The sequence below is a fragment of the Rhamphochromis sp. 'chilingali' genome, assembly GCF_963969265.1.
Source record: "Rhamphochromis sp. 'chilingali' genome assembly, chromosome: 6".
In the NCBI taxonomy this organism is placed as follows: domain Eukaryota; kingdom Metazoa; phylum Chordata; class Actinopteri; order Cichliformes; family Cichlidae; genus Rhamphochromis; species Rhamphochromis sp. 'chilingali'.
Genome location: NC_137933.1, coordinates 11425375 through 11452888, shown reverse-complemented (window position 1 = coordinate 11452888; position 27514 = coordinate 11425375). Strand labels below are relative to the sequence as shown.

The window sequence follows — 27514 nt, the reverse complement described above, 5'->3', positions numbered from 1 at the left end:
GGGGGAAGGAATTGTGCACGAAGTCCAGCAGACAGGAGAGAAAATTGCTCGCAAGCTCCCTTCCAATGAGTTTCCACGATGAGTCATTTTTGCTTTAACTTTCCATCTGCCTCCTTGTAAAGGGATATTGTCATTTTGAGGTGGTTTAAATGAAACTGGGGGAAACTGCTGTCGCCGAGTTTCCAACAAGCATGTCCATACAAAACCTGGGGCGAGTCATTTCTCCAGCCATTTTATAAACTGGTGATTCCTGTGCTTAGCTCTCGCAGTGGGTCAGCAATAGAAGGCTTTTTTTTTCTTTTGGCCTGTTGTGGAAAAACATAGTTGTGTAGGTGTCATAGAAATAACTGTAGCCCTGGTTTACTAAATGCTGTCTTATCAGTTAGCTTTTCTTTAATGTTAAATACTGGAACAGTTACAAAAGACTTATCCGTATTTTCGTTTCCAATTTTTTCTTTTTTCTTTAGTTTTACTGGCAGCATATAAAGGGGATTATTAATATCCTTAGTCTGCTCTCTGTGAGGAAGTTGTTCAAACATTCTTTAGCGAAGTGGTCAGAGGATTACTAAATACGCGCCACTTTCATGGCCTACAGCTTCTGTCTCTGAATACAAATCTGTCAAAACCCAGCGCAAAAAAAAAAAAAAATCTACATTAGTGCAAACAGATTTTGAACTTTATTGCATAACAGCAAAAACGATCATCCCTATATCTGTTATTGACAGATGAAACTCATAAAGTGCGAATGCATAGCCTGTCTTTACTAGAATTTCAATTTGATGTCAGATTTGGAAGCCCGCACAGCTTAGATGAACAAATAGACTGGTGTGTGGTGAAGATGGTTTGGGGGAAAGGCTGCTGTTAGAGAAGTGCGCGATGGTTAAAAACAGGAGAAAGAGAGAGAAGCATCACAACCTGCCAATCAGTGGCATGAATGTGCGTGTGTGTGTGCGTGTGTGTGTCTGAGGCGTGTTTCAAACTTGTGTTGGGGATGTGAGGGCGGGAGGGGGTCACCTGCTGTTGGGCAGAAATGATGCTCAAAATTATCTTTATAGGGCGTGTTCTTCTTCTTCAGGAAAAATAATTAATAATAATAAACTCTAATTGTAATCACACGTCAGTCTGAATGGATTTTGAGTTAGTACTGTTTTTTCTGCTTATGTCTGTGCCGTTTCCTTTACTGGGGCTCTTGTCCAGCCCGCAAAGCGACTCCGTCACCCCCTCCTCCATTTCCATATACTCCGCTTTGTCACCGAGCGAGGAGCCAGAGGGCGAGCCTTTGAATTTTCTTAGAAAGTCAGGGAAGTACGGGCAGCCCGGGGGCATGCTCTCCACCACCGGCGACTGGTCCTCGTTATCGGTCTCCCTGTGATAAAAGTAGTTGAAGTTGGACACTATGACCGGGACCGGGAGCGCAATGGTTAACACGCCCGCGATCGCGCAGAGGGAGCCCACTATCTTCCCACCCACAGTGATGGGCTTCATGTCTCCGTAACCCACTGTGGTCATGGTCACTACAGCCCACCAAAACGCGTCCGGGATGCTCGTAAACTGCGAGGTGGGTTCGTCCGCCTCGGCGAAGTACACCGCGCTGGAGAACAGGATGACACCTATGACCAGGAAGAAAATGAGGAGGGCCAGCTCCCTCATGCTGGCACGCAGGGTGTGACCCAGGATCTGCAGCCCCTTAGAGTGCCTGGACAGCTTGAAGATGCGAAACACCCTGACAAGGCGGATTATTCTCAGGATGGCGAAACTCATCGCGTGCTGTCCGTTGCCCTGATGCTGCGCCAGGTCCGTGCCGAGAGTAATGAAATAAGGCAAAATGGAAACAATGTCTATGGAGTTCATAATGTTTTTAAAGAAGAGAGTTTTGCTCGGACTGGCAAAGAAGCGAACTATAATCTCAAACGAGAACCAGATGATGCAGACCGTTTCCACGACGAAAAAAGGGTCGTTAAAAGGAGTAAATCCGTGATCGGCTTGAGAGGAGTTGTTTCGTGGCTGTAGATACTCTTTGTCATCCCTGAACTCCGGCAGCGTCTCCAGGCAGAAAATCACAATAGAAATGACAATAACAAGGACGGACACGACCGCGATCCCCCTGGCAGGGCTCGAGCTCTCCGGATACTCAAAGAGCAGCCAAATCTGGCGCTTGAACTCATCCTCCGGCAGAGGTTTCTCCTCCTCTTTGACGAAGCCCTCATCCTCCCGAAACTTTAGTATCGCCTCCTCCCCGAGTTCATAAAACTTGACCTCCTCGGAAAATATGTCAAATGGGACGTTGACTGGTCTTTTTAAGCGCCCGCCTGACTGGTAGTAGTAAAGAATGGCGTCAAAACTCGGTCGGTTCCGGTCGAAGAAGTATTCGTTCCTCAGCGGGTCGAAGTACCTGATCCTCTTGTCCGGATCTCCCAGGAGCGTGTCCGGGAACTGAGTGAGCGTCTTGAGCTGAGTTTCAAACTTCAGACCCGACACGTTGATGACAACTCTCTCGCAGCAGCCGCACTCGCTGTAAACGTTTTCGTATCCGGACTGGGGCCGCCTGTCGGTGATCGACACGGTCTCCTCATCATCATCCATGTTGCACAAAAAACTCGACCTTTTGCTCCCCCGGTCGCCCCCGCCCCCCTCCTCCTCCTCTTCCTCGGCTCCTTCGGCCTCTTCCTCCTCTATCATGATGTCCTCCTCGGATCCGAGCAGAGCCAGCTCGGAGTGGCGCAGGTCCCCACCGAGAGTGCCCCGGTTCCGTCTCCAGCGTCCGACGCCGCGCTGCTTTTTCCGCTCTCGGACAAATCTCTGCTGCTGCTCGGGCTCCTGCTGGTTCTGCTGCGAGGAGGAGGTGGAGGTGGTGGTGGTGGAGGTGAAGGAGGAGGGGGAGGGGCGCGAGGCGGTACCGCCGCTGCTGATGTTGGCGTTCGCGGAGGAGGCGGCGCGAGACTGATGCTGGCGGTTGTTAAGGAGATGAGCGCTCGAGGAGGTGTTGGAGGTGGACCCTCCGACGCCACCGCAGCTACCTCCTCCTCCACCTCCCTCCGTGCACGTTCCACCTTCGGCAGCAGCCGCTGCGGCCGCCGCTCTGGTGTGGGCAGCCTGGCGCTCCCTCTCGCGCTCCCTCTCCCGCGCGCGAGCCTGGGCATATCCGTAAGGCAGGTGGCTGTTGCACCCACCGTCCGCGCCCACCATGGCAAACTCCATTTTAAGTCAGTGAGCGCTTCGGTCCGCGGACGCTTACAGTAAGCGCTCGCGCGCTGTGATGTGGACGCAGACCAGAGGACAAAAGTTGCAGCTCAGCGCGCGCAGGGAGACAAAATGAGGCATGAAGCCTCTCGACCAATCAGTCGTGAATGCGAGAAAGTCAGAATAGCAAACACACCTCAGATGGGTCCATGCTGAGCGAATCCCATGTATCCTACTTACATGATACTGATTGCCATCTCTTCCAGTTTAGGTACAGCCCCCCCTCCTCCGGTATTTCATGACATCATTACCATATCCAAAAAAAAAGAAGAAGAAGAAGAAAGAAGGAAAAAGATCAGATGTAAAGGCCGGTGGCATAGCCTGTTACGCAGACGCTCGGTCAAACTTGCAGCGCCCCTTATTTGCTCAGCATTGTAAATCACCAAGTCAACAAGCGACACCTAAACAGTCTCTCCTCGGTTCCTCCGGTGCCCATCAGGTGGTTAATTTCTCCGCGAGGCGGGCTTGCGCCCGAATGCGTCTTTTGATCCTCCCTGGTCACTCATGGTTGCCATTTTAGGACGAGTTTAAAAAAGAGAGAGAGAGGAAGAGAGATCTCCGTTATTTTATACAGCTCCGGTGAATTTGAATGACTTTATTCATCTGACGCTCTCAGGAGCTGCGAGAACAAGAAGAGAGGAGGAAACAGCAGTTGGTTTAGGCAAATAAAACCAAAACCTTCATATCGATGTGTGTTGTTTTATCGAATACACAATCAAAATACATCATTGTTATTATCATCACCATCATTATTACTATGGAGTGAACACAAAGGAATATGGAAGACATTTATGGTTACAATACAATTTACGCATTAAAGTATCCTCCCTTTATTCTAACATCCATACTTACATCTGAAAGGGGGCCAAAACGACATCGCCTCAGTCCCCCCCCCTCCCCCGCCCCCCCTCTTCACAAACCAATCTGATGGAGGAAGCAGGGGAAGGAGGCTAGGTGAGGATGCAGTTGTTCACTCTCGCTCAAATCCCCGTTATGATTTTGGAGGGTAACGCCGCAAAATCCCTCGCTGTATCCACGCAGCGACCATATCCACATCCAGTACACACATCCGTGCTCTGACGCACTCTGGAGAGGACACTTTTTTTGGCTGCGTCTCGACGTCTTGTCTCAATTCAACAGGATCTATCGCCACTTCAGCCTCCGTTTCTGCTGCATCGCTTCTGGTATGCCGAGAGCAATAATGTTACCCCCTCCAGAGGAGAAAAAAAGAATGAGAAGAAGAGGAGGAAGTAGCAGGTGTGCGCGTAGCGAGTTGGCATCAATGACAGCTCCACACGAAGACAAGATACGAGGGTGGGTAAAAGTTTACCTTCGCACGGGCGAGGGGGAATGGCTTCATGGTTTAAGTCTGAGCATCGCACATCTGTCTGTCTGCCGCCGTATCCCTACCTATACTCCTGGATCCCTCCCATTGTGTGTGTGTGTGTGTGTGTGTGTCTCTGTGTGATGATGGAGAGTCTCAGTGAGAAAGTCGCTCGTGTACCGCAGCTCGTGCAGGCGGTGCTCGGTCCTCCCCCAGTGGCTGCAGCCGGTCACTGCGCACCGTGCTGCAGTCTCTCACCCGAGCTTCATCTGCCCTTCATTGTCACTGCTGGGTAGCAACCGGTGTGTTTGTGTCTCCCCACCATTAAAAAAAGTAATGCATTAACATAATATTTTAACTATGCATTTTGCAGTCACCAACCACTTTCCTAAAAAAATTAATCGGTGTTTTTGCTGTTGTTGTTGTTTATTTTCTCATATTAAATCAGAAAATGCATACATCACTTATTTACATACGTCCATATATTGTAACTTTAAAAAGTGTGAATTTAAAGCACTGGAAATACTTTTCATACAATTTCACTTCACCTAACAATCGTTTAACATTGTTTTTGTTAATATTATCACAGGAAAAAAGGTTAGCTCATGCAACAACAAAAAAAATGTTCACAGAGGCCACAAAAACCAATAATTCATGTTTGCTGTGCCTGCCCTCCCTCTGATATTTGATTAGGAGAGCACTCGAAACAGAATGCAAAGTGTTCATTAACCTCCTATGACCCAGCGATTCATTCTTGTCCTCTGTTGGGGGGACACGAGTCTGAGACCTCCACGAGCACAATTCATGCAATCTATTTGAGTCTTACTGTACTGTCAAGGAGACATCTCAGGGTTTCAAGTTTCCACATGGGCTTTCTTTTCAAAATGATGGCCCTTGCTCATATAATTATTTTACTAAATTTGCAAGAATTTCAAGCAAACTTTTTTTCATTTGGTCATTATGGGGTATCGCATGTAGAGTTTTGAGGTGAGAAATGAATTTGGGAATAAGGCTGTAACATGACAAACTGTGGAAAATGCAAAGAACTGTGAATACTGTCCATTACACAGACAGTGTTCTGTGTAGTGGACAGGAGGACTTACTCATTCCTGTTTTCAACCTATATCCACACTTCAAGAAGCAAAGGAAAGATTGAGGCAGAAAGGACTTTACTCAGAATTGTAGAAGGGGAGTCAGACTTTGTGCTGTCCGGTGATGAGGTGGAGGAGGACCAGACAGAGCAGGAAGGTGAACGCTCAGTGGAGGACATGCCATTGAGAATCCAGTTTGAACCCTACTTTGAACAGTAAATAGGTGTTCATTCATGGCATGATACCTTCAGGACTCAGATATACTGGGTCCCATTTATAGCCAGTTAAATAAGTCAAGACAGATTCTTTAACCCCCTAGGACCTGGCGTCCACATATGTGGACATCACATTTTGGGTGATTTAGACCAAAACACTAAATTTTGTTTTTCAACGGCCTGATATCCACTTACGAGGACATTATACTGCTACTGTTCTATCAAAATTTTAAACGAATATCCTCATATGTGGCTCTGATTTTTCATTAAAACAAAAATAAGGTAAAAAAAAACCATTTTTTTCTTTGTTTATACATTTATCGGGCCCCAATATGCCCAAATATCTAAGAGAAGTTAAAAATGCATGCAGTGGAAGAGTTTGGGTCTTAGGAGGCTAAGATTAGGCAGTCATTCAAAGTAAGAAATGATCTTGATGTTTTTCTTCCTCCTGAGGCCCAAACAAGAAATTGTTTTGATACTGAGATTTTTAACCACTGTGGTTGAAAGAAACACATTACAACAAATTGTTGTTTTCAAAATAATTTATGTATTAATATATCATTTGTCGCTTTGATGGACTGCCTACTTTTGATGAATCTGTCTTGACTTATTGAATTCACTATAACTAGGGAAGTACATTTCCATCCTATGTTATCTGAGTCATGCCATCAACATGGATATGCAGAAGAATGTTTTTGATGTTAATGCTCCACCTTTCTCTGGCTGGCGTGGCTCTGATGTTTTGGTAGTGCCTATTTTCTGTTTGATGTAAACAGGGAACCACCTGTCTTGGCGTTTATGGCCACATTGACCTGTTTCATATTCCATGCTAAAAAAAAAAGAGCCAATTTCAACCCAGTTAACACTCTCAAATTTAGAAAACAATTTGATTTTTAGCAACAGAAACATAATATCTGCCAAAAAAAACCCAAACAAAACCTTTCAGTCAACCTTCCTATGTGGCCATAAAGATGTCATTAAAAAAAAAACCATGTGCTCTGTTGGCCTCATTCTGCCGAGATCGTGGAAGGCCTGTGTAGATGAGTAGATAATTCACATGTAACTCTAGAGTACCAGATGATCCGTTACTGCAGTTTGTTGTAGGGAAATCAAGTCCTGCAACTTAAAAACCATAATGTCTGTCCCTCCTCTACCTCATCTCCTGACAGCACCGAGCATGACTTCCCTTCACCTTCGAACAGATGCATCAGAAAGCAACTTGGGGTCAACTTTTTTCTTGGTCTCAATAAGTTATTTTGTTACTGAGCTTCAACAGCGTGACATAATCCAATGTTCTTGTCTGCCATAGTTGTAATTAATCCTGGGCAGTATAAAACACTGCAGTGTACAGAAACATCAAGTAAGACATGAATCAAATCTACATGTGCAGCCAAACAAGTGCTAACTTCTAAACTAAAAGAAAGAAAATTTCAAACATGCTCACTCTTAAATTGATTTATAGAGCTGGAGTCTTTGAAGTTTACGCAGAAAACACTTTCTTATTGCTTTTTCAAAGTTTGTTTACATCAGTAAGGCTTGTCATAAGTGATAAAAAAAAATTTAAAACATAGTTCAAGGGATAAAATTGTTTGCATGTAACTGGGATGTATCTCATTAATCACCAGAGTCTGGTCAATATACAGTCATGAGAACGCATTCACAGGAGTCTATGCAGTCCAGTGAAAAACTACACACACCCTTAATGCTTCCATAGGAATTAAGGTGGTCAATAGTAGCAATATGCTGCTCATCAAATGCACTGGATTAACCAGTCATGAGCAAGTGTGAGCACCTCTGTACAAACAGCAGGTTTTGGCTCTTTGTTGGTCTGAATCATTTAAATTTGTGCATTATTAAACGTTAAAGTTCACAACAGTAGATTTGGTCACCTAGTCAACTATGAACTTTGTTTGTTAAAGCATTCTAGAGTCTAATGTGAAGCCATCCGACAGCCAAAGCTTGACCAATATCAGCCCACAGCAGGACAATGATCCCAATCTCAACAGCAAATCTGCAACAGAATGGCTGAAAAATAAAAAAAACAAGGTGATGCAATGAGCTGCTCAAAGTCCAGACACAAACCTGATTGAAACTAGCACTAGCAGTGTTGACATAGTGTCAACAGTGTAAACAGTAACCCTGCCAAGAAAGACAGAAAGACAAAATATTTCAGGACCTTTCTTGTCTAATTTGTTATATATTCTTTAAAGCGACTGCACAACAATTCATATACTGTGTAATTAGAGGTCATCTTCTCAGCCGAAACTAGCCTGCAGGAGAAAGAATGGAGAGTGCAATACAACAAGCAGGCTAACAAATTACTGTGTTAGGGTATTAATTAGTCAAACAATGCATTACTATTGACTAGGCGATTAGGAATGCATTACTTTTTTGAGTAATGAGTACTGAAAACCACAGACAAGTGGGTATAATGAATACCACAAGGATTTTTCATTAATGTGGCCACATTAGCTCTTATTTGCATACGGCTGTAAGACTTTGTGAAAATGATGATACTCCAAGCAAAAGAAGACAGATTTGGTGCATGAAACACACAATAGGCAATGTGATGATTAGTGTGCTCAAGGATGCAACTGACCAAAACAAGTAGAGGACAAATGCAGTTCACAAACATATCATATTCTGTAATTTCATCATTGCTTGGCAATACTTTCAGCTTGTTTGTGCTGTCAGCCGTCTGTTAACGGGTCAAAGGTGTCCATAGACACGTCTTTTGGGATAACAACTGCCGTAACTTTAAATACCAGACATCACAGCACCTGGTGAGGTAACTGTTGAGTCAGTGTTATCGATTATTCACCCTATTGCTGCCGCAGATTTATGTGGATCATTTTGCACTCAGGTCTTACTCACTGCACCTTTGAAACCTCCCAGGTTTGATTGCACACATAATTAGTTTTTCTGCAGGTACTGCTGCAGGCCTACTGCTGGGCTACAAAGCAATCAGTAGCTATAGCCCATTGAGTTCAGTCCATTTGATTCAAAGTATACATCTGAAACAAAAGCACTAATTAGGACACGGACAGCCTGTTATTCCAGATACAATATTCCTCTGAGGAATCCTAATAATCCTCTAAGGTATTTACCAAATCTCTACTTCTAATATTCCTGTTGGGATATTTTTGGTTGCTTGTGCAGTCTCCTTCTTAACTCTTTCATACGGCCATTGTGCTACATTTTGATACCAGAGAATATGAAACGAAATGTAAAACCCAATGTGTATGCTTGTGCTTGTGAAGTAATCAATGCTGCTGACAGTGCAAATCTCACTCACTGCTTCTCTAAAGAGCCTCATCTTCACAGTCTTCTCTCCTTCTCTGTACTTCTCAGATACTTAACTAAGACTTAAGTGGAGGTCTTTTCTAGTCTGTACCACATGTAAGCTCTTTCCACCCACCGCACACGGAGACATCATGCTCCCCTCAACCCCTGCTCTTATTCACCGAGTATCCACCTCAGTCAGCACCAGAGGTCAGTAATAATAAGAGGTGATAGAGTGGGGATGCAAGGTGCCTTATTAAACACAAGTTTAGTTGCACTTTGAACCAGTGCCAGAGCTCATCAAAAACCCTTCTGCCTCTCACAAAGCATACCCGCTGAAAAACATCCAGCACTCCAAATTCATAAAAAGACGAGGGAAATGTCAAACTCTCTATGCATGAGACACAATCAATATTTGTTTCTGTTTTTTTCAAAGCCATCATGCAGAATTACAACTTTACTTACTTAACTTTAAAATGCAGTACAGGAAGCAATGATAACCTTTACAGCTTGTCCGTATGTAATAAAACTCAGCGCTGTATCATAGATATCTCGGTATGTTTTTGGACAGTGATGCATATTTTGTAATTTTGCTTCTGTACACCAGCACTGTGCGCTTTAAATCAAACAAACAACACATTATTCAAGCCCAGATTTTCAGCTTTAATTTAAGAGGTTTAACATACAGTTAGGTCCGTAAATATTTGGACAGACAACTTTTTTTCTAATTTTGGTTCTTTGGGTTTTGGTTCATTAACGCAGTGAATTTTAAATGAAACAACTCAGATGCAGTTGATGTGCAGACTTTCAGCTTTAATTCAGTGGCTTGAACAAAAACGTTGCAGAAAAATGCAGCAATTTTTAAGACAATCTTTTGATGTCAGGGGCTCAAAAATAATTGGACAAATCAAAGAACTGAAAATAAAAGGTTCATTTGTAATAGTTGGTTTGCTGGTAATGACAGCCTGAAGCCTTGAACTCATGGACATCACCAGATGCTGGGGTTTCCTCTATTTTAATACTCGGCCAGCCCCTTTTCTGCAGGGTTTTTAGTTGTTGTTTGTTTGTGGTCCTTTCTGTCATAGTTCTGGGTCATTTTGACCCAGCATTTTGAGTTGCTTGTGCTTTAGTTTGATTTTGTATTTTGGGTTATATTCTTCCAAATTGCCACTAGGTGTGAATGGTTGTCTGTCCGTATGTGTTGGCCCTATGACAGACTGGCGACCTGTCCAGGGTGTACCCCGCCTCTCGCCCTATGACAGCTGGGATAGGCTCCAGCGCCCCCACGACCCTGAAAAGGATAAGCGGAAGCGGATGGATGGATGGGTTATATTCTTGATCTCTTGTTGGGCTTTGATGATTATTATTATTATTATTTAGTCTGCTTCAGTTTATTCTGCTTAAGGGTTTAGTTCCTAGGTTTTGTGTCTTGTGTTTAGTGCAGGTTTAGTTCAGCGTCAAGTCAGCGTCCTTGTGAATTGTTTCTTGTTTCCTGTTTTATTGTGAAGGTCCGTGTCTCATGTGAGTGTATTCAGTTTTGCTTCCTCTGCCTCGTCTTGTCAATTACTTCCAGCTGTGTTCCCCACCTGTGTGTAATCTCCTTGTGTTCTTCTGTGTGTACTAGTTGCTGGTTTGTCTGTGAATCTACTGCGAATCTCCGTGTGTTTTTCCCTGCCGTCCACCTTCTTACGCCACCGTTCATCCTCCTACATGTTCGTGTTCATGTTTGCTATTTAGTAGTTTAGTTTGACCCACTATGATTAGTTTTTGTTCCGTTTTGCCATTTTTCACCTTGTGCTTTATTTTACAATAAACCACCTTCACATCTCAGTGAGTGCCTGTGCTTGGATCCTCATTTATTTTCTCCACACAGCTCATCCCCTTAGCCGTGACCCTTTCTGTCGAAAGTTTAGTCTTCAACAAGTGAAATTCATGCTCAGTTGGGTTAAGATCAGATCAGAATAAAGAATATTCCACTTCTTTGTTTTAATAAACAGCTGGGTTGCTTTGGCTGTATGTTTGCGGTCATTGTCCATCTATAATATTAAATGCCGCCTAATCAACTTGACTGCATTTAGCTGGATTTGCGCGGACACTGTCTCTGAACACCTCAGAATTAATTCGGCTGCTTTGGTCCTGTGTCATATCATCAACAAACACTAGTGTCCCAGTGCCACAGCCAACCATGCACGCCCAAGTCATCACACTGCCTCCACTGTGTTTTACAGATGATGTGGTATGTGTTGGGCAGTTTCACACCGTCATCATACTTTTTTCTTGCCATCATTCTGGTAGAGGTTGATCTTGGTTTCATCTGTTCAAAGAATGTTTTTTCTAGAACTGTGTCGGCTTTTTTTAGCATAGTCTAGTCTAGCCTTTCTATTCTTGAGGGTTATGACTAGTTTGCACCTTGCAGTGAACCCTCTTTACTTTCATGCAGTCTTCTCTTTATGGTACACTTGGATATTGATGCGTCTACCTCCCGGAGAGTGTTGTCTGTTGTGAAGGGGGAAATGACGCTGCGATCATCCACCACTGTTGTCTTCCGTGGACGTCCAGGTCTTTTTGCATTGCTGAGTTCACCAGTTTACCTGTAGATTTTGTCACTCCTAATATTGCAGCAATTTCTCTGATGGATTTTTCCAGTTTTTGCAGTTTAAGGATGGCTTGTTTCACCTGCATGGAGAGCTCCTTTCACCGCATGTTGTCTGCTCACAGCAAGATCTTCCAAATGCAAGCACCACACCTCGAATCAACTCCAGGCCTTATATCTGCTTAATTGACAATCTATCTATCTATTAGGGGTGCAACGATACACAAAATTCACGGTTCGGTTCGGTTCGACACTTTGGTGTCACGGTTCAATATTTTTTCGATACAAAAAATGTTCATGCTTTTTTAATTTGTCATTTATTAAAATTATAAATATATATTAACTCAAAAGTACAGTTTTTAAATTTATTGTTGCTGAAACAACAAAGTAATAAAAAAATAAATCTATCTGATCGAGAAATCCCTATTGCCAGTCTTGGCAGCCGGGGGTCAGTCCGCCAGGGCCTCCGCTCCTGGCCGCCACCCGACACACAATGCGCCCGACCCCTATGGCGCCTCCTGCGGGTGGTGGGCCTGCGGGAGGATGGGCCCATGTCTCCTCTTCGGGCTGTGCCCGGCCGGGCCCCATGGGCTAAGGCCCGGCCACCAGACGCTCGCCCTCGGGCACCCTCCCCGGGTCTGGCTCCAGGGCGGGGCCCCGGTAACCCTATCCCGGGCAGGGTAAACTGTTCCCTCGGTATCCTTTTCATAAGAGTCTTAGGGTGGAGTGCCCACTCCGGGTCGGGGATGAGTTCCTGCCCCAAGTGGAGGAGTTCAAGTATCTCGGGGTCTTGTTCGCGAGTGATGGGAGAAGGGAGCCGGAGATCGACAGACGGATTGGGGCTGCAGCTGCAGTAATGCGGACGCTGCACCGGTCCGTCATGGTGAAGAGGGAGCTGAGTGTAAAAGCGAAGCTCTCAATTTACCGGTCGATCTACGCCCCTACCCTCACCTATGGCCACGAGCTGTGGGTAGTGACCGAAAGAACGAGATCGCGGATACAAGCGGCAGAAATGAGCTTCCTCCGAAGGGTGGCTGGCCTCTCCCTTAGAGATAGGGTGAGAAGTTCGGCCATCCGGGAGGGGCTCAGAGTAGAGCCGCTGCTGCTCCACATCGAAAGGAGCCAGCTGAGGTGGTTCGGGCATCTGACAAGGATGCCCCCTGGGCGCCTCCTGGGTGAGGTGTTCCAGGCATGTCCCACCGGGAGGAGGCCCCGGGGCAGACCCAGGACACGCTGGAGAGATTATATCTCTCGGCTGGCCTGGGAACGCCTTGGTATTCCCCCGGATAAGCTGGAGGAGGTGGCTGGGGAGAGGGAGGTCTGGGCCTCTTTGCTTAGGCTGCTGCCCCTGCGGCCCGGCCTCGGATAAAGCAGATGAAGATGGATGGATGGATGGATGATCGAGGAATCACTCATCTTTGGAAAAGAGAGTTTATTACAGAGAAATGGCTCTTTCCAAAATAAAAGCTACACTATACGCTTCTTCTGAGCTATATTCTCAGCAGCATATTAAACATATCAGGTCCCCATAAGGAGAATCATGTGCTAACGGCTGTCTAAATGACTCGGGTAAAGTTTTTGTAGCATGCGTGCTTGTTGTTTTTGTCTGCTTCCACTTGTCTTTGCACTAGGATGATGTCGGCGTAAATGTGCAGTCATATTCGTTGTGTTCCCACTAGTGCTGTCAGCGTTAATCTGAAATGACTTTAACGCCACAACACGGCCAATCTCCGTTAACGAGCTACCACGGATCGCCCCGTGCATGGGGCTGGACGGTGTCAACACGTTAACGAGCAAACTGCGCTAACGCACTAGTTCCCACCAATGTAATTGAGCATTGCGTGGCACATCCGACATACTGTTTTACTTTTGTCCATGACGCGCTTACCTTCAGGGTCATACTTCACATGAAGACCAAAATAGTTCCAAACGCCAGATCTGAATGAGGGTGGGGGAGGTTCAATTTGCCATGTTGCAAGGAGCTTAGCTTCTGTCTTGCTAGCTTGCGCTGCGCTCAGTGGATCTGCACTGTCCAGCGCAGATCCACTGAGCTCTCAACACAGATAGCATCGTCAGAAGGAAAGTTGATAAAATAAATAAAATAAAGCACCATTCTGAGTTGTAATATTTTGGCAAACTGGATTAACCTGCTGCATCATTTTTAATATTGACTTTGTGGGTGTCTTTGAATTCAGCCCACTATAGCTGGATGATTGTAATTTCCATCAAATCGTGTGCCATTCTTTTCTTCTTAACACATTACTCAGTCCATCACAGCAGGGATATCAGCATGATTTTTTCCCCATTTGTATCTGATTTGCTTTCCGAGTGTTCCTTTAATTTTTTGTTGAGCAGTATTTTACATCTTTAGCTGTTTTTAAGGACTTTATAACCAATAAAAGAACACATTTACATTTGCTTAAAATAAGTCAAATAATGAAATGAGACTGAATATTAAAATGTAAAGGAGAAAAGGTAGACAACAGAAGTCAGCAAAGAATCATCAGCGGTCGATACACATAAGCACACCTACCACCTACTTCCACACTCGACCTGCACGCAGAAATATCCAGCGCAGTCACCAAACAAAAGTCTTGTCCTTGGCAGTGCTGTGGAGGCGTTTGTTTAGACCAGGTGGAAGGCGGGAGAGAGCGTGAGTGTGGGGTGATGCAGTGCGTTCAGGGCACTGCTGAGTCTTTTTTGTTGTTGTTGTTTTTTTTAGGGGGGTTTGCATGCGACAAAACGAGTTTAAAGAAGTCTGCTTGTGTTTCATGCATTAGCAGACGGAGCAGCAGAGGACAGGGGCGAGGTGTGACTGAGCATGTTTGTGCAGGGTGTTGATGCGGTTATGGCAGTGTTTATGCTGCACTGATAAAAAGAAAAGAGAGAAAGCAATGGGACTCTGTTCCTAAGCTTAAAACCAATGACCCATGGATGAAATCTGTGATGTCAGCAAGATGTATGACTTGGAGCTGTTTTATATGTGGCTTCATCTAGAGCTATGAGCTTTTACACCCAAAGGAGCCCATTTTATATAGCAGTGCTTCGAGTTATGAAGCAGAATATCATCACGGGCCCGGGAACAGTTCATCATTGCCCAATTGATTCCCAGTGGACCCTGATGTGACAGGGCAGGACTTCTTCTCATGGCTGTGGGAAGGTGTTTTCTCTTGGAAACATCCTGCTAATTTCAGCAATTTTTTGCTGGTGTTTTCTTTTAGCTTGCTGCAGAGCATATGGGCTGATTTTCAGACTGTGATGCAGACATGAATTTCAAAGTCTTACCTTCTCTATCCAGATAGCCAGCATATCGACAGAATGCATGAATGGATGATATAATTTCAGCACCGCAATTAATTAATCAATTTTCAGAGCAGATGTGCTTTTTTTTAAGAGGAACTACCATCTGTTATACCATTTTTTTCTCAGAAAATGACTAATGATCCGTTTTGCTCTAAATATAAGATTAATCAAATCTGCCTAGTGTTCATTCAGGGCAAAATGCACAAAAAACATGATGCATTTCTGCCAAAATTTCCTAAAAAGAAGTAGCACCGCAGAGGATGGGGTTGACTCAATAAAAGTCCTTGCAGCCTTATTAAGCAGGTACGGCACTTTAGCAGGATGCCCGGGAAACCTGATTCCCTAGTGGCTGCAAGGGCAGACGGAGCAGCAGTTGGGTGAATTATGATGGCTGCTGCCCAGGTAGTTAAATTCTACTGTCACTGCAGCTTGTCCAGATTGTGGTGCAGTGCTAACTTTTACCGAGTGCAGCAGCAGAACACTGAATTTCTCGAAGATTCACAGAATCTTGGAATCTGTATGTGCTCTATAAAATCTAAAGCTGTACCCGAGTGCAAAAATACTTATACTTACTCAAAGAGTTGGATCCACTTGTTAGGTGATTACATTACAATACTGCTTCTAAGTCATAGATCCTGCTACGTTTATTAAGAATGTTGTTTTTAACAACATTTTTTAAATATTTTATTTAATATAAACAACCCCTAAAACAATCAGTGGTCATAATCTGCCTCTATGGCTTTTTATTATTAAAATAAAATTTGCAGCTCGGTTTTAAACTCAGTTTTTAAAACCTTACGATGTACCTACAGCCCACGGGCTCACGGTGCCAAATCGCAAATTTTTGAATGCTTCAGGGAAGAGTCACTCTAAGATTTAAATCGGTAAATGAGGCTTAGGATCAGGAATCTTTCATAGCGAGTCATCCAAACACACAGCGGCATGTTAATAACTAACCTTGTGTGAATGTGAATGGATCCTCTCAGATATTCTATTTCAATCACATTCCTGCAAAAGGATTGCATCTGGCTCTTCCCATCAGGGAACCTCACATTAAAAAAAGGACACATGTTTATATTATCCCAACCACAGCTCTGCAGCTAGCCACCAGGTAGCACGCCATTTTATGCAAGCTACCCCAACTTCACTAACCTCACAGACATCACTGCTGTCTAGTTATCTGTCTATATTTATGTGAAACCACACTTCCTCCCTGGGTCAGATCATGGTGTATGGCATATCATCTTTAGAAAGAAACTAGCAAGCTGACTTCCTGCCTACTTCTCCATTGAAATCCACTTTTTTTCATACATGCCTCAAAGTTAAACTTTATTGTAATACATAGGTGAGCAGTGAAGTTTTTGCTCTTTACTGATCGGATTTACAGATGTGTTAACATAATATCCAAGAAAATTCACCCCCTGGTCAGAAAGTACAATGCTCAGAGAAAATGCTAAAACCTATGAGCTACATATCAGACTCTACAGGTCTCAGTTAGCATGTTAACTGTTAAAGGTCATGGCCGCACATTTAGAAAAAGACTGAACAAGTATGGCTTGTTTGAAATGGTTACCAGGGGAACACCTCTTCTCTCTGATAAGGGCGTGGCAGCACAGTTTGGTTTGCAAAGCTGCATCTGAACAAACTAAAGAGTTCAGAAACAATATCCTTTGGACAGATGAGACTGGATAGAGCTGAGCTTAAACGAATGCCCACAAATATCAATGAACTGAAGCAGTGCTGTAAAGAACAGTTGGCCAAAATTCCTTCCTAACAATGTGAAAGACAGATAAAGTCATACAGAAAATGATCACTTAAGATTACTTGAATGTGGATCTACAAGCTGCTGACGTTGTGTGCTTACTGTAGGTAGTCCCGTGGAAACTATTTTTCACATAGGTGCACAAGTAGTACAGAATAAAACTGCATGTTGCACGCTGCAATGCAATGTAACCTGGACTGGCGAACCGCTAAACATCAGTCAGAATATTCTATTTTAATAAGGAATATATTATAAACGTGACTTGGAATAAATGTATAATGTACTATATAGAATGCTGTCACGAAATGGTCAACATAAAATTATAAGATTCATTTAAAGTAGGAGCAGTTTCAAGATTTATTAAGCTGAGATAGGCTCCAGTTACCCCTGAAACCTTGAATAGTATAGAAGCATTTAAGAAAATGGATGAGATGACATTATAGAGGAAATAAGATTTATTTATGAATCAAAATAATATCTGTAAAGATTTGCTTTTTTTACTTATGTTCATGTGTTTGTGAATGTTGATTCTATGCGTACGTATGAATGGAGGACATCATCAAGAGTAACTAACACTGATGCTAATGTGGATCCTAATAATGCACAAAAAAACAACCAAAAAATCAAATCTTTTAAATTTTAACAAGCATAATGTAACCAAGGACAACACAGGGCTCTGAAGATGTACATCTGGATGAAGATGATCCCAGAGGCGAGGGATGCAAGAGTGTTTCTGTAGCAGTTGCTCAGCTATGCCATATGCATTCAAATTATCCTTTTATAATAAAACATCTCACATTAACAGTAATTCTAGGCACTGAGCACCACAATATAGTCCTCCTCCATGTTTTTATGCAAATCAACGAAACAAATTCATTTGTTTTTAGGAGTTTACTTTTTTAAGTATCTGCCTTGAGCTAACACATACAGGACACTTACCAACAGCAATGGCTTTCCCCTGAGATAATGCAGCCTTCTTTAATACACTAATGAGTGTCTGCTGTGAGTCAGAATGTCTGCTACACCAGACAGACAATAAACCTTTTTACCTGAAAGAAATCAGCTCATTGTGGAAGTGCTGTTTCTTTAATGTGCCTTCTATCACTGGGTCCAAGAGAAAATGAAATTTTACCTCATTGAGATAAAATGATGTGAAGGAACAGGAACAGTCCTAAAATAGCAATTCATTTAGAGCAAATATTTTTTGCTGATTAGACTTCCTGTATTCACAGACAGTGACATATCGTTGTTCAGATCATGACAAGAAAAATACTTTACTTACTTTTACTTGTATGTTACATATTGGATAATAGCTGGCCTGTACACACAGTGCTTAATAAATTTAAGAGACCATCATCGAGTGTAAAGCGTATGCTGCCCTAAGTTAACATTGCTGGTAAGTACTGGTTTCTGTAAGTTTCTGTAATGGTTAATCCACCCGTGTGCTCAAGCACTTTATATTTTTAATGCTAATTTTTTTCCCCAAGAATTTTCAAATTTACTGTTTAATAAAATAAATAAATAAACAAGATTATTTTATTTTTGGATTAAGATGTCAAATCAGTTATTTATTTACACTCGTAAACAGAAAATATAGTTTTCCTGGTTGAATGTAACGCTCGATTAATTCCTGACTCCTCAGAGAAGTCCGGCGTGCCGCCTCAAATTTGGGTATAAAAACATGAATTCATGAAGTTTTTGACAGATCTCTAAATTGTTTGTGTTTTCTTGTTTTCATGGCAGGTGGTCTAATAAATCTATAAATACAACAATATGTGCCAGCGCTGTTGACACAGTGGAAAAAGAAGAAATGACACAATGGAGTAATGGAGATGGAGCACACAAATTAATTAGTGCATCTCATATCTATGTTTGCCATCTCACTGTGGGGGCAGTTTTATTTTTATAATTCTGGTGTCCATCTGCGCCTTTCACTCACATAACCTAAACAAGATTTCTGAAGATACCGCCCCACTCCTCCTCGTTTGTAGGAGGAAAGGCCTCGAGCCATGGGACGTCCCTGCAGTGTTTAAGGAAAGACACGAGGATTTGCTTGTTATGTATAAACAGGTAGGAAAACTATCGCCCTGGCCAAGGCTGATAGGATTAAACAGATTTGTGAGCGGTGCTATTTAAGCAATAAAGACAGCTGCAGGTTGAAAGCTGTTACAGGTGTTTAGAGAGCGAACGAAGGGACAGGACTCTCAGCAGAGGTTCAAAGCATCAGCAGAGCTCTACAGGTATGTTTCCTGTTCATGTAGATGACAAGAAAGCTGCTGAAGACGTTGTCACGGATCTGCTGTTAAAGACAGAATGAGGTTATAGCATAGTTGTGGGGACGTGGCAGATTGAGTTCTTCCTCTAGAAAGAGGTTTAACAGAAAAAAAAATTTGTGATATTACATATCAAAGAGTTTAAATGATGTCATTTAAGGGTTTAGTTTGAAGAAACAGCCGTGTGCATGAAAGGGGTTAATTAGAAGAGGTTTATTAAATTCTGTGCATCATCCGTTTATCATCTTTGTTAGGCTGTTTAATAATAGAATTCATTTTCTATCTGGCTTTAAGAAAAGATATAGGTTGTCATCTTTTCATCGTTTTCATGCTAAACCACAATTTTCCTTTGTTTTTTTATTTTTATTTTTATTGCAGTTATTCATTTGTATCTATAGTAGTTTTAGGTCAAATTTTCCAAATTTAATTTGATAATTTAATTTAAAGCACTGCTTCTGAGCTTTCTCGAACCATAATTGCCTTAGCATTTAAAAAACGTTTTTCAAAGTGGAAATTTATTATTAGCTTTGGAAACTTTGGAAGCTTTTCAAAATATATTTTATATTTCTTTCCCTTTTTCCGCATACTTTAAATGACATATCAGTGTGAGATGTGGAAAAACTCACTGAGCCTTGAGCTAATCATGCTTTATCTGTATTTTATTAGATTAAAGGTCATCTGTTTGCAGTCAGGAATGCTCCTCTGCAGAAAGACATGCTATTGTTCTTGAGTAATGTGCTGAGCTTTGGAAATGTAATCTTTTTAATACCATTAAGAATGCATGTTTTAATCGTGTTTTACAATATTTATCGTTTTACCTTGAGATGAAGACAGACATTTCAGAGATGGATGTCTTTTAATCTGAAAAGACAGAAGCTATGACTATATTTACATGGCTGGATGCTTTAATTTAAGTGAACCACTCTTTTAGGATCTAGTCTACAAGATGAATAAAAATGTGCAGTTAAATAAGATCCAACTCTGAAAAATAAAATAAAAAATAATCTCGACTATTATTTCCCGCTTTTCATTTCAGAATACATTTTGTTTTACAGCACACTAAATCAGCCACCACTCCTGTAAATGCACACCAGCACATTTGAGTGTATACATTACTCTTCTGTAGAGGAAATAACGCCATTAATCCACATCTCCATAATATAATCATGTATAATGACACAGCCGCGTTTTAATCAACACTAAACTTCTGACATTGTCTCAAAGCGCCTCATTTGATACCCGATCCCCTCTTGTGGCAGCAGCGTGTAGTGCATCCGGCAGAGGATGCAGCTGGTTGTCATGGCAGCAGTGCTGGCGCTGGCGGGGGCGGAGCAAGACTGCAGCTCCGGCTGTCGCCCAAAGAACATCAGCCTCCCTGTGGACACCTGCGGCACCACCGAGTTCGTCGACACCACCATTTGTGAAGGACAGTGTTTCCAAAAGGTGAAGAGTGACTCGCTCTCCTCTAACTTGTGCTACTTGTGCACTGTTTTTCCCGGTGAGACATGTGCGTTTATTCTGCTTAGACGTGATGTGTTAAGCTGAGCTCAGTGCTCCTGAGGAAATCATTCATTTCGATTTGATTTATACAAATCACCACAGCTGTCACTTAAATGTGTTTTATTGTAAGGTGAAGGCACTACGGAGAAAAGCCCAATCACATAACCTCCCATGAGCAAGCGCTAGGTGACAGTGGGAAGGAAAAACTCCCTTTTAACAACAAGGAACCTCCAGAACCGAGAACCAGCCTCGCAGTCATCCAGTCTGAGTGGCTGGGGGTGACAATAATAGTTGCAATCTGAAAATTTTATAGTGTTCAGTAAGATTATGTATTGCTATAAGTTTTCTTTAAAGATAAATCACATTTACAACTTTATAGCAGACCTCTTAAAGGCTACTGCAGGGGCACACATTTGATCCTCACCAAGCCATCTCTTGTGTCATTCCCTGGCCCTCCACCTGTTTTCCCTCTCTACATACTACTGCTCCATAAAAACAGAAAAGAAAGAAAAATACTATAATGAGAGATCATTACATAATACAAGCTTTAGGGTTAAAGCACACATTCAATGACCATCAAAATTATACAAACTTTGTACAAGTATATAGAAAATGAAAATTTAAAATTGACCTCTAACATCAAAAGATACCACAAGTGACCCTTTTGAAAGGGTTGTAGTCCGGTATTAGTTTATTTATTAAAATGTTTGCAAAGCCGATTAAAATCTTGTACTTTTGAGTTTTTAAATGTCTCACAAGCTAAATAATCTTAAATAGTGGCAGCAAAAGTCAAAAGCTGTCAGATTCATGAAGTTGGAATGAAATCCCTTTAAAGAAATGGAACTGACTGTGTTTATATCCATGTGTCTGATCCCTCTGCTCTGCTGGTAGGATCCCAACTATGTTCATACTGACGACGGGCCCAAACAGAAAACCTGCAACGGAGAGTGGTCCTACGAGGTGAAATACACAGAGCAATGTCCACGGGGTTTCATCTACCCTGTGGCCAGGAAGTGTGAGTGCACTGCATGCAATGCAAACACAGACTGCGGGACCTTGTCTGGATACATACCCAGCTGTTAGCCCTTTTAAAGAACCCCAGTATTCATCCTGCACTTAACAGTTATCTTCTTTGCACCTCTTCCCTCTGAAATAAACCAGTGATACAAGCCTTTCTGTTTCAATCTGTTTTATTACAATTTTTTATAAATGCAACCCCTCCCTTAAAAGTTATTCTCTTTATACGTGTAGGTAATTGTGGTCACACCAGAACACAGGTATCAATAGTCGTTATTAGACCGCTTGCATTATTAGTGGCGCGCTTCAGTCTTATAGTGTCATAAGTCACAGCAGAAGAAACTGTGTAGATGCAGCAGACCTGTAGAGTCAGCTAGAAAAGCAACCACCCAACAGTTTCCCTTTTTGTTTTGAGCGGGGTGACTGACCCCTGAAAGTCAATAATCCTGCGAGTCAGGTTTCCCTGCTGAGAACAGGATATAATCTTGCAAAGAAAACAGAACACTTCTCCTCTTTTGACAGGTGGAAATGAAAATATAGAGTTTGCAGCATATTGAACTCCCCCCCCCCCCCCTCCCCCTGCAAAGTGCCTGCAAATTGGTGTCTCTCTACTCAACTCAACACAGCCTAGTGAGCAGAAAACCTCCTCAGAGCTGTTAAAGTGGTGGAAACTATAAGCCAGCTAAAGATACAGATCTAATATTGTATGCTTGGGTGTGAGGAGGCCTCAAAACATATATAGATTAAAAAATGAATATAAAACAGAGTATGCACCTGCAAGCTTTGTTTTTTCTCCTCTGATCCAAACTAAGGACTTTTCAAAATTTGGGACAAAAGAAAAAGGCAAAATTAATGGACACCTTTGCAGAGAAATGAGAAGAAGAATAAATGAGCCCTTCGCGCCCTGAAGTCTGAAAAAGTCTGTTACGATAAAGTTTGGAACAGACTTATTTTTAGCCCAATGCAGGTGCATCTTCTGACTCTACAGACTGTTAGCATAAAATCTTATTATAAGGCCAGAGACAAACCTGAGGCTGCTGCTAGCAACAACTCACTCATTAATATGACAAGCTGTTAACTACCTACAGTGCTGTTACCTGGCAACACACCGGCTTTATCATCCTGCATTGTGGACAGCAACTCATTCATTAACAGCTTTAGCATGTGGGTTTGTTGGTGAAAAAAAACAACAAAACACGGTTTAATTGTTGAACTAAAGTGTATATTTTTTTTCCTTTTCAGGGGCTGGAATGCAATAAGAGGCAACGCAACACTATAGTGATGCTTTTTGCACAAAAAATGATGTGATCATGATACAGTGATTCTGCAGTCTCAGTGTTTTGTGAGACAATCACGTATAATGGATCATGACAATCTGCGACACTGACAAGACCAATAAAAAAAAATGCCACTAAGGCAAAGATCAGGAATTAAGTAAATAGACCAGCACTTATGTTGCATTATTCTACTCTGACTGAGAAATCAAAATGCTTTTCTACTACAGGCCTTACATACATCTGTTAAGTAAATGATCATGCACACACATACATTCACGCTCTTACATTTTAAGGTTCAGTATCATCAGCGTCTGGACTGGAGGAGACTGCAGTGACCAAACCACCGACCTTTCTGTTAGCCCTAGAAGACGACCCACTCTACCTGCTGAGGCACTGCTATGTCTTATCTGCGTCACTGCAGGTTGTGGTGTCACTGTGTGTGTGTGCGTGTGCATTAACAATATTATTATTTTCTAATAATGTGTCATTTCCTGCCCACCATTTCCTCTCTGTGATTTTTTTTCCACTTTGCCCCTATTCTTTTGATAACTACCACAGTGAGGATTGATCAAGTAGTGATTATGGTAAGCTTAACTGCTGAGATCATTTGTTGTTTAATGCATTGCTCTATCAGTCTATCAATAATTTGTTCCAACCGTATCTAACACGATATTTCTAATTAATTGGGTACTCCATAAATGTAAAGTATTCCTTTAATTAGGTCTCAAGGTTCAGAAGAGATAGATTAAATTAAAAGTTGTTACATTCAAAGCAACAAAGGACAAGTTATCCTGACACTCTGAATCTCCAGTCTGGATCAGGTTCCTAATGAGATTTTGTTCATTACACATCAGCATGTGTGAAAGTTAGCCTTTCAGTCTGTGAAAATCTTCCTCCAGTGCCCAGGAATGGGTCTCTCAACACAGAGATATATCTATGTTTAATATTTTTGAGGTATGGCACATCTTAGGTAGCTACAGCATAACAAAAGGCCACAATTCAGTCACATAACTCATGTTTGTCCCTCCCATCACCCCTATCCAGTCAGATGCCTGCACTTCCTTGAGCCTGGTTCTGCTGAAGGTTTCCTCCCTTCAAAAGGGAGTTTTTCCTTCCCACTGTCACCAAGTGCTCACTCATAGGGAGTCATTTGATTGTTGGGGTTTTCTCTGTATTATTGTGGGGTCTTTATTCTACAGTATAAAGTGCCCTGGGGCGACTGCTGTTGTGATTTGGGCAGTGATAAGTAGATATCTCCCTGGAGTCTTACTGATGGATGTTGAGGTGATGGAGGGGTTGAAACAGCAGGAAGCGATGCAGAGCAGTGTGATGCATTGAAAGCAGTGCACTCAGTCTTGTAGACGTCCAGTATAGTTTTAGTTTTTAATTTTACTTGTTAACTTTAATAACCATGGGTACTCCGGCTTCCTCCCAAAGGTCCAAAGGGTTAGGTCAGTTGGTGATTCCAAACTGCCCATAGGTGTGAATGTGGTGCAAACTGTTGTCTGTCTCTCTGTGTTAGCCCTGCATCCAGCTGGCAACTTCTCCAGGGTGTACCCCACCTCCTGCCCTATGGTAGCTGGGATAGGCTCCAGCCCGCACCCCTGTGACCCTGACAAGGAAAAGCAGAAGAGAACAGATGGATGGATGGATGGATGGATGGATGGATCCCATCCGTGTGAGGGATTCCACTGGAATCCTGAAAGGAAGTAAAGCATTTGTCGGTCTTGTTAGGGAGAAAAAGATGTAGGTAAGTTGTGTTACAATTGCATGATAATACTGCACATTTTAATTCAATTTTTATTTAATGTATATCACAACTGTGGGTGCTGTGGAGTGGGTGATGAAAAGACGCTTGCCATAAAGTTTGTGAGTGATTCTAAAAGTGTGCTGCTCAAGAAACTTGTATTCAGTGGATATCAATATTTCCACGGCTTGTAGCTCAAAAGTCAAAGCTAAAGTGCCTTCACAAGCGAGAAAATCAATGATAGCAAAAGAGGTCAGAACAGAAATCCATGGGCAATGATTACATAAAGTATTGTTGCACTTGTACAACAGCAGCTTGCTGAAGTTCAGGATCTTGTTTGGACCAACAAATTTTCAGTTTGTTGTTTTGAGTCAGAGACTAAGAGGAGCTAAGATGGAGTAATAATCAAGCCTACAGGCAAAACTGACCTAAGCTGCAGGCAGTAGAGTCCACGCTGGCATGTAGAGAGATGGAGCATGGCCCACAGGTGTGAGGCGGCAGCCTTTTTAGTGCTGACCACATCACAACAAACGGACCTTTTCTGTTCCCATACAAGCAGCCTGAAGGAGGATTTTTAAACAAACCATACAATGCAAGAGCTATATCCACATCCTCAGCACAGTCCACTATGTTTTCAGTGGATGGACAAGAGTCTTCATTTCATCTGACCATGACCTTCACCACAAACTGGTGCGGTCTCTACCTGAGTATGAAACCACCTGGACCAGGTTTGAAGCCATGGTTCTTAGCTTGATAACCAAACATGTTGCATGTTAACAACCGAAAGGACAGTGGACCCAAGATCAGGTCTAAGTTACATTTCACCTTTGCATCTAGATCTAGACCAAAAGAACGAAGTCACTTATAGTTCACTCCATAAAGTAGCTGGTCTCATCCTTGAAGAGGCTTCTTTGCACTGAAAGGTGTCAGCTGAGATGATTCAGGCAAACTTGGAGGTCTCAGAGGCATGCCAACTGAGAGGAGAACCGGAAGAGCTGGCTGGACAGCTCATCTTATCTGGCTTCTGAACTTATGATTAAATAAATAGATGCCTTCCAATTAGGAGAAAGCATTGGGCAAATATAGGAAAACAACATTTCTCCACTTCAAAAGGTTAAAGCTACTGTTTGATGTTTTGCTTAATTCAGTTCAATTCTATTTTATTTATATAAAATCGCCTCAAGATGCTTATTATTGTAAGGTAAAGACCCTACAATAATACAGAGAAACCCCAACAATCAGACGACCCCCAATGAGCAAACACTTCAATGACAGTGGGAAGGAAAAACTCCCTTTTAGCAGGAAGAAACCTCAGGGAGGGGCAGCCATGTGCCATAACTGGTTGAGGGTGGGGGGATTAATAAGACAATTCCTGCAAAAGACATGTTGGTTTGACCTCTACGGATATCAACAGCAATTTCTAACTTCGCTAATGGACAGAGGTGTGGGGTATTAAACAAAGAATTAGATCCTAGATACAAACTGCATAAATGAGCTTCTACTGAAAGATGCCTGCGTGCTGCCTAAAAGCTATAATGAGGATCTCGATCACTTGGAAGGTGCTCAGGGTAGACATGCCACGCCTCTGCATTGAACAGAGCCAAAAGAGATCATTTGGGTGTTTGACATAGGTGCATGCTCTTAAGTTTTAAGCTGGAAGCTTAATTTTAGTTATGCTTCCCTTTGTATGTAATTCTGTCATCAGCTGGTAATACAAGTAGCTAGAAACATTATTTGAAAATCTTAGAATGCTACTGAGCTCAAAGCATGGATTAATTGTCAATGAATTTTCTTTCTACTGAAAAATAAAAGAAGCTGTTAGTTTACAGGAGCGAAAGATGTGACAGCCCCGTTACTCCATTTTCTCTGTCAACGTCCCAACAGACCTTTGGTCGTCTCACAGCAATGTTCATGGATTTACTTCCAGCCTCCAACTCACTTGGCTCACATCTCCAGTTCGCTGTGAACACTGCAGGCTGCATATCTGCTGACAGATTTCCGTCCGTTCTGGTCACCGGTGTCCTTTAACGGTGGCTTGTTTTTATCCAGTAGCCCCCTGGAGGTTTGTGCTCCGTCCTCACTGATGACCGCCGCAGCCAATATTGCAATAGACATTTTATCAAGTTTACGGATGAGGTGTCATATGGCTTTCTTTGCTCGAGGGAGGAAATGGACGCAGTGATGTAGTGGATGGCTACGTCTCGGGCTATGATGAATTTATTTATTTATTTGGATGAAGAATTTTGTAAGAAAACAGGGCAAACCATTTTTAGAAGTTTATGTTTGTGTGTGTTAATGCTAACAGCTGTTAAAGACGCTGAGGTCGGACTCTGCAGATTACTCTATTTTCTGGACTTTAGAGTACTTTAGGAAGTTTCTCCAGTAAACTGTTTTATTGTGCTTTCCAGTAATTGTGTCAGGTTTTTGTGTAGCATCCAGCTTGAGTTGAACTGATATGATTTAATCTGCTAAGAGCGCTGATGTGACAGATAAAACTTAGCCAGGCTAGTGGTACTTGCACTAGTACTAAAAGACCTTTTGAAAAATGCTCATTTTGACAGTGCTAACCTGGCTGTAGTGTGTAAAATTGTAATCACTTTTAATTAATATTAAAAGTAAAGTGACCTGACTAATGAGTTAGATTGCAATAGAGTGTTTCTTCTTCACCAATCTGGATTTAATCATTAGTTATAATTAAACCTGGCTCTCTAAAAGAGCATCTTTGGTGCTGTCTACCTCCCCTCCCCCCCAACCACGTGCAGCAGATTGCCGCACCTCCCTGAGCCTGGTTCTGCTGAAGGTTTTTTCCTGTTAAAATTGTGTTTTTCCTTCCCACTGTTGCCAAGTGCTTGCTCATAGAGGTAATCTGACTGTAGAAATTTCTCTGTAC

The 27514-nt window shown here is 42.4% G+C and overlaps 2 protein-coding genes across 2 annotated transcripts; one reads left to right on the top strand and one right to left on the bottom strand.

Moving 5' to 3' along the window:
• Window positions 1-839: 839 nt before the first annotated feature.
• On the bottom strand, window positions 840-3198 carry kcna4 (potassium voltage-gated channel, shaker-related subfamily, member 4; the record flags this gene model as incomplete). Its single annotated transcript, XM_080885491.1, has 1 exon — window positions 840-3198. One exon carries the CDS (start codon window positions 3196-3198, stop codon window positions 1111-1113), a length of 2088 nt encoding a protein of 695 aa, XP_080741617.1. The 3' UTR covers window positions 840-1110.
• A 15742-nt stretch (window positions 3199-18940) lies between these two features.
• Window positions 18941-21666, top strand: LOC308398749 (gonadotropin subunit beta-1-like; the record flags this gene model as incomplete). The annotated part of the gene is made up of 3 exons (XM_080885531.1): window positions 18941-19050; window positions 20346-20526; window positions 21475-21666. The coding sequence occupies exons 2-3, from the start codon at window positions 20368-20370 to the stop codon at window positions 21664-21666; spliced, it is 351 nt and encodes a 116-aa protein (XP_080741657.1). The 5' UTR covers window positions 18941-19050; window positions 20346-20367.
• Between the last annotated feature and the right edge of the window lie 5848 nt (window positions 21667-27514).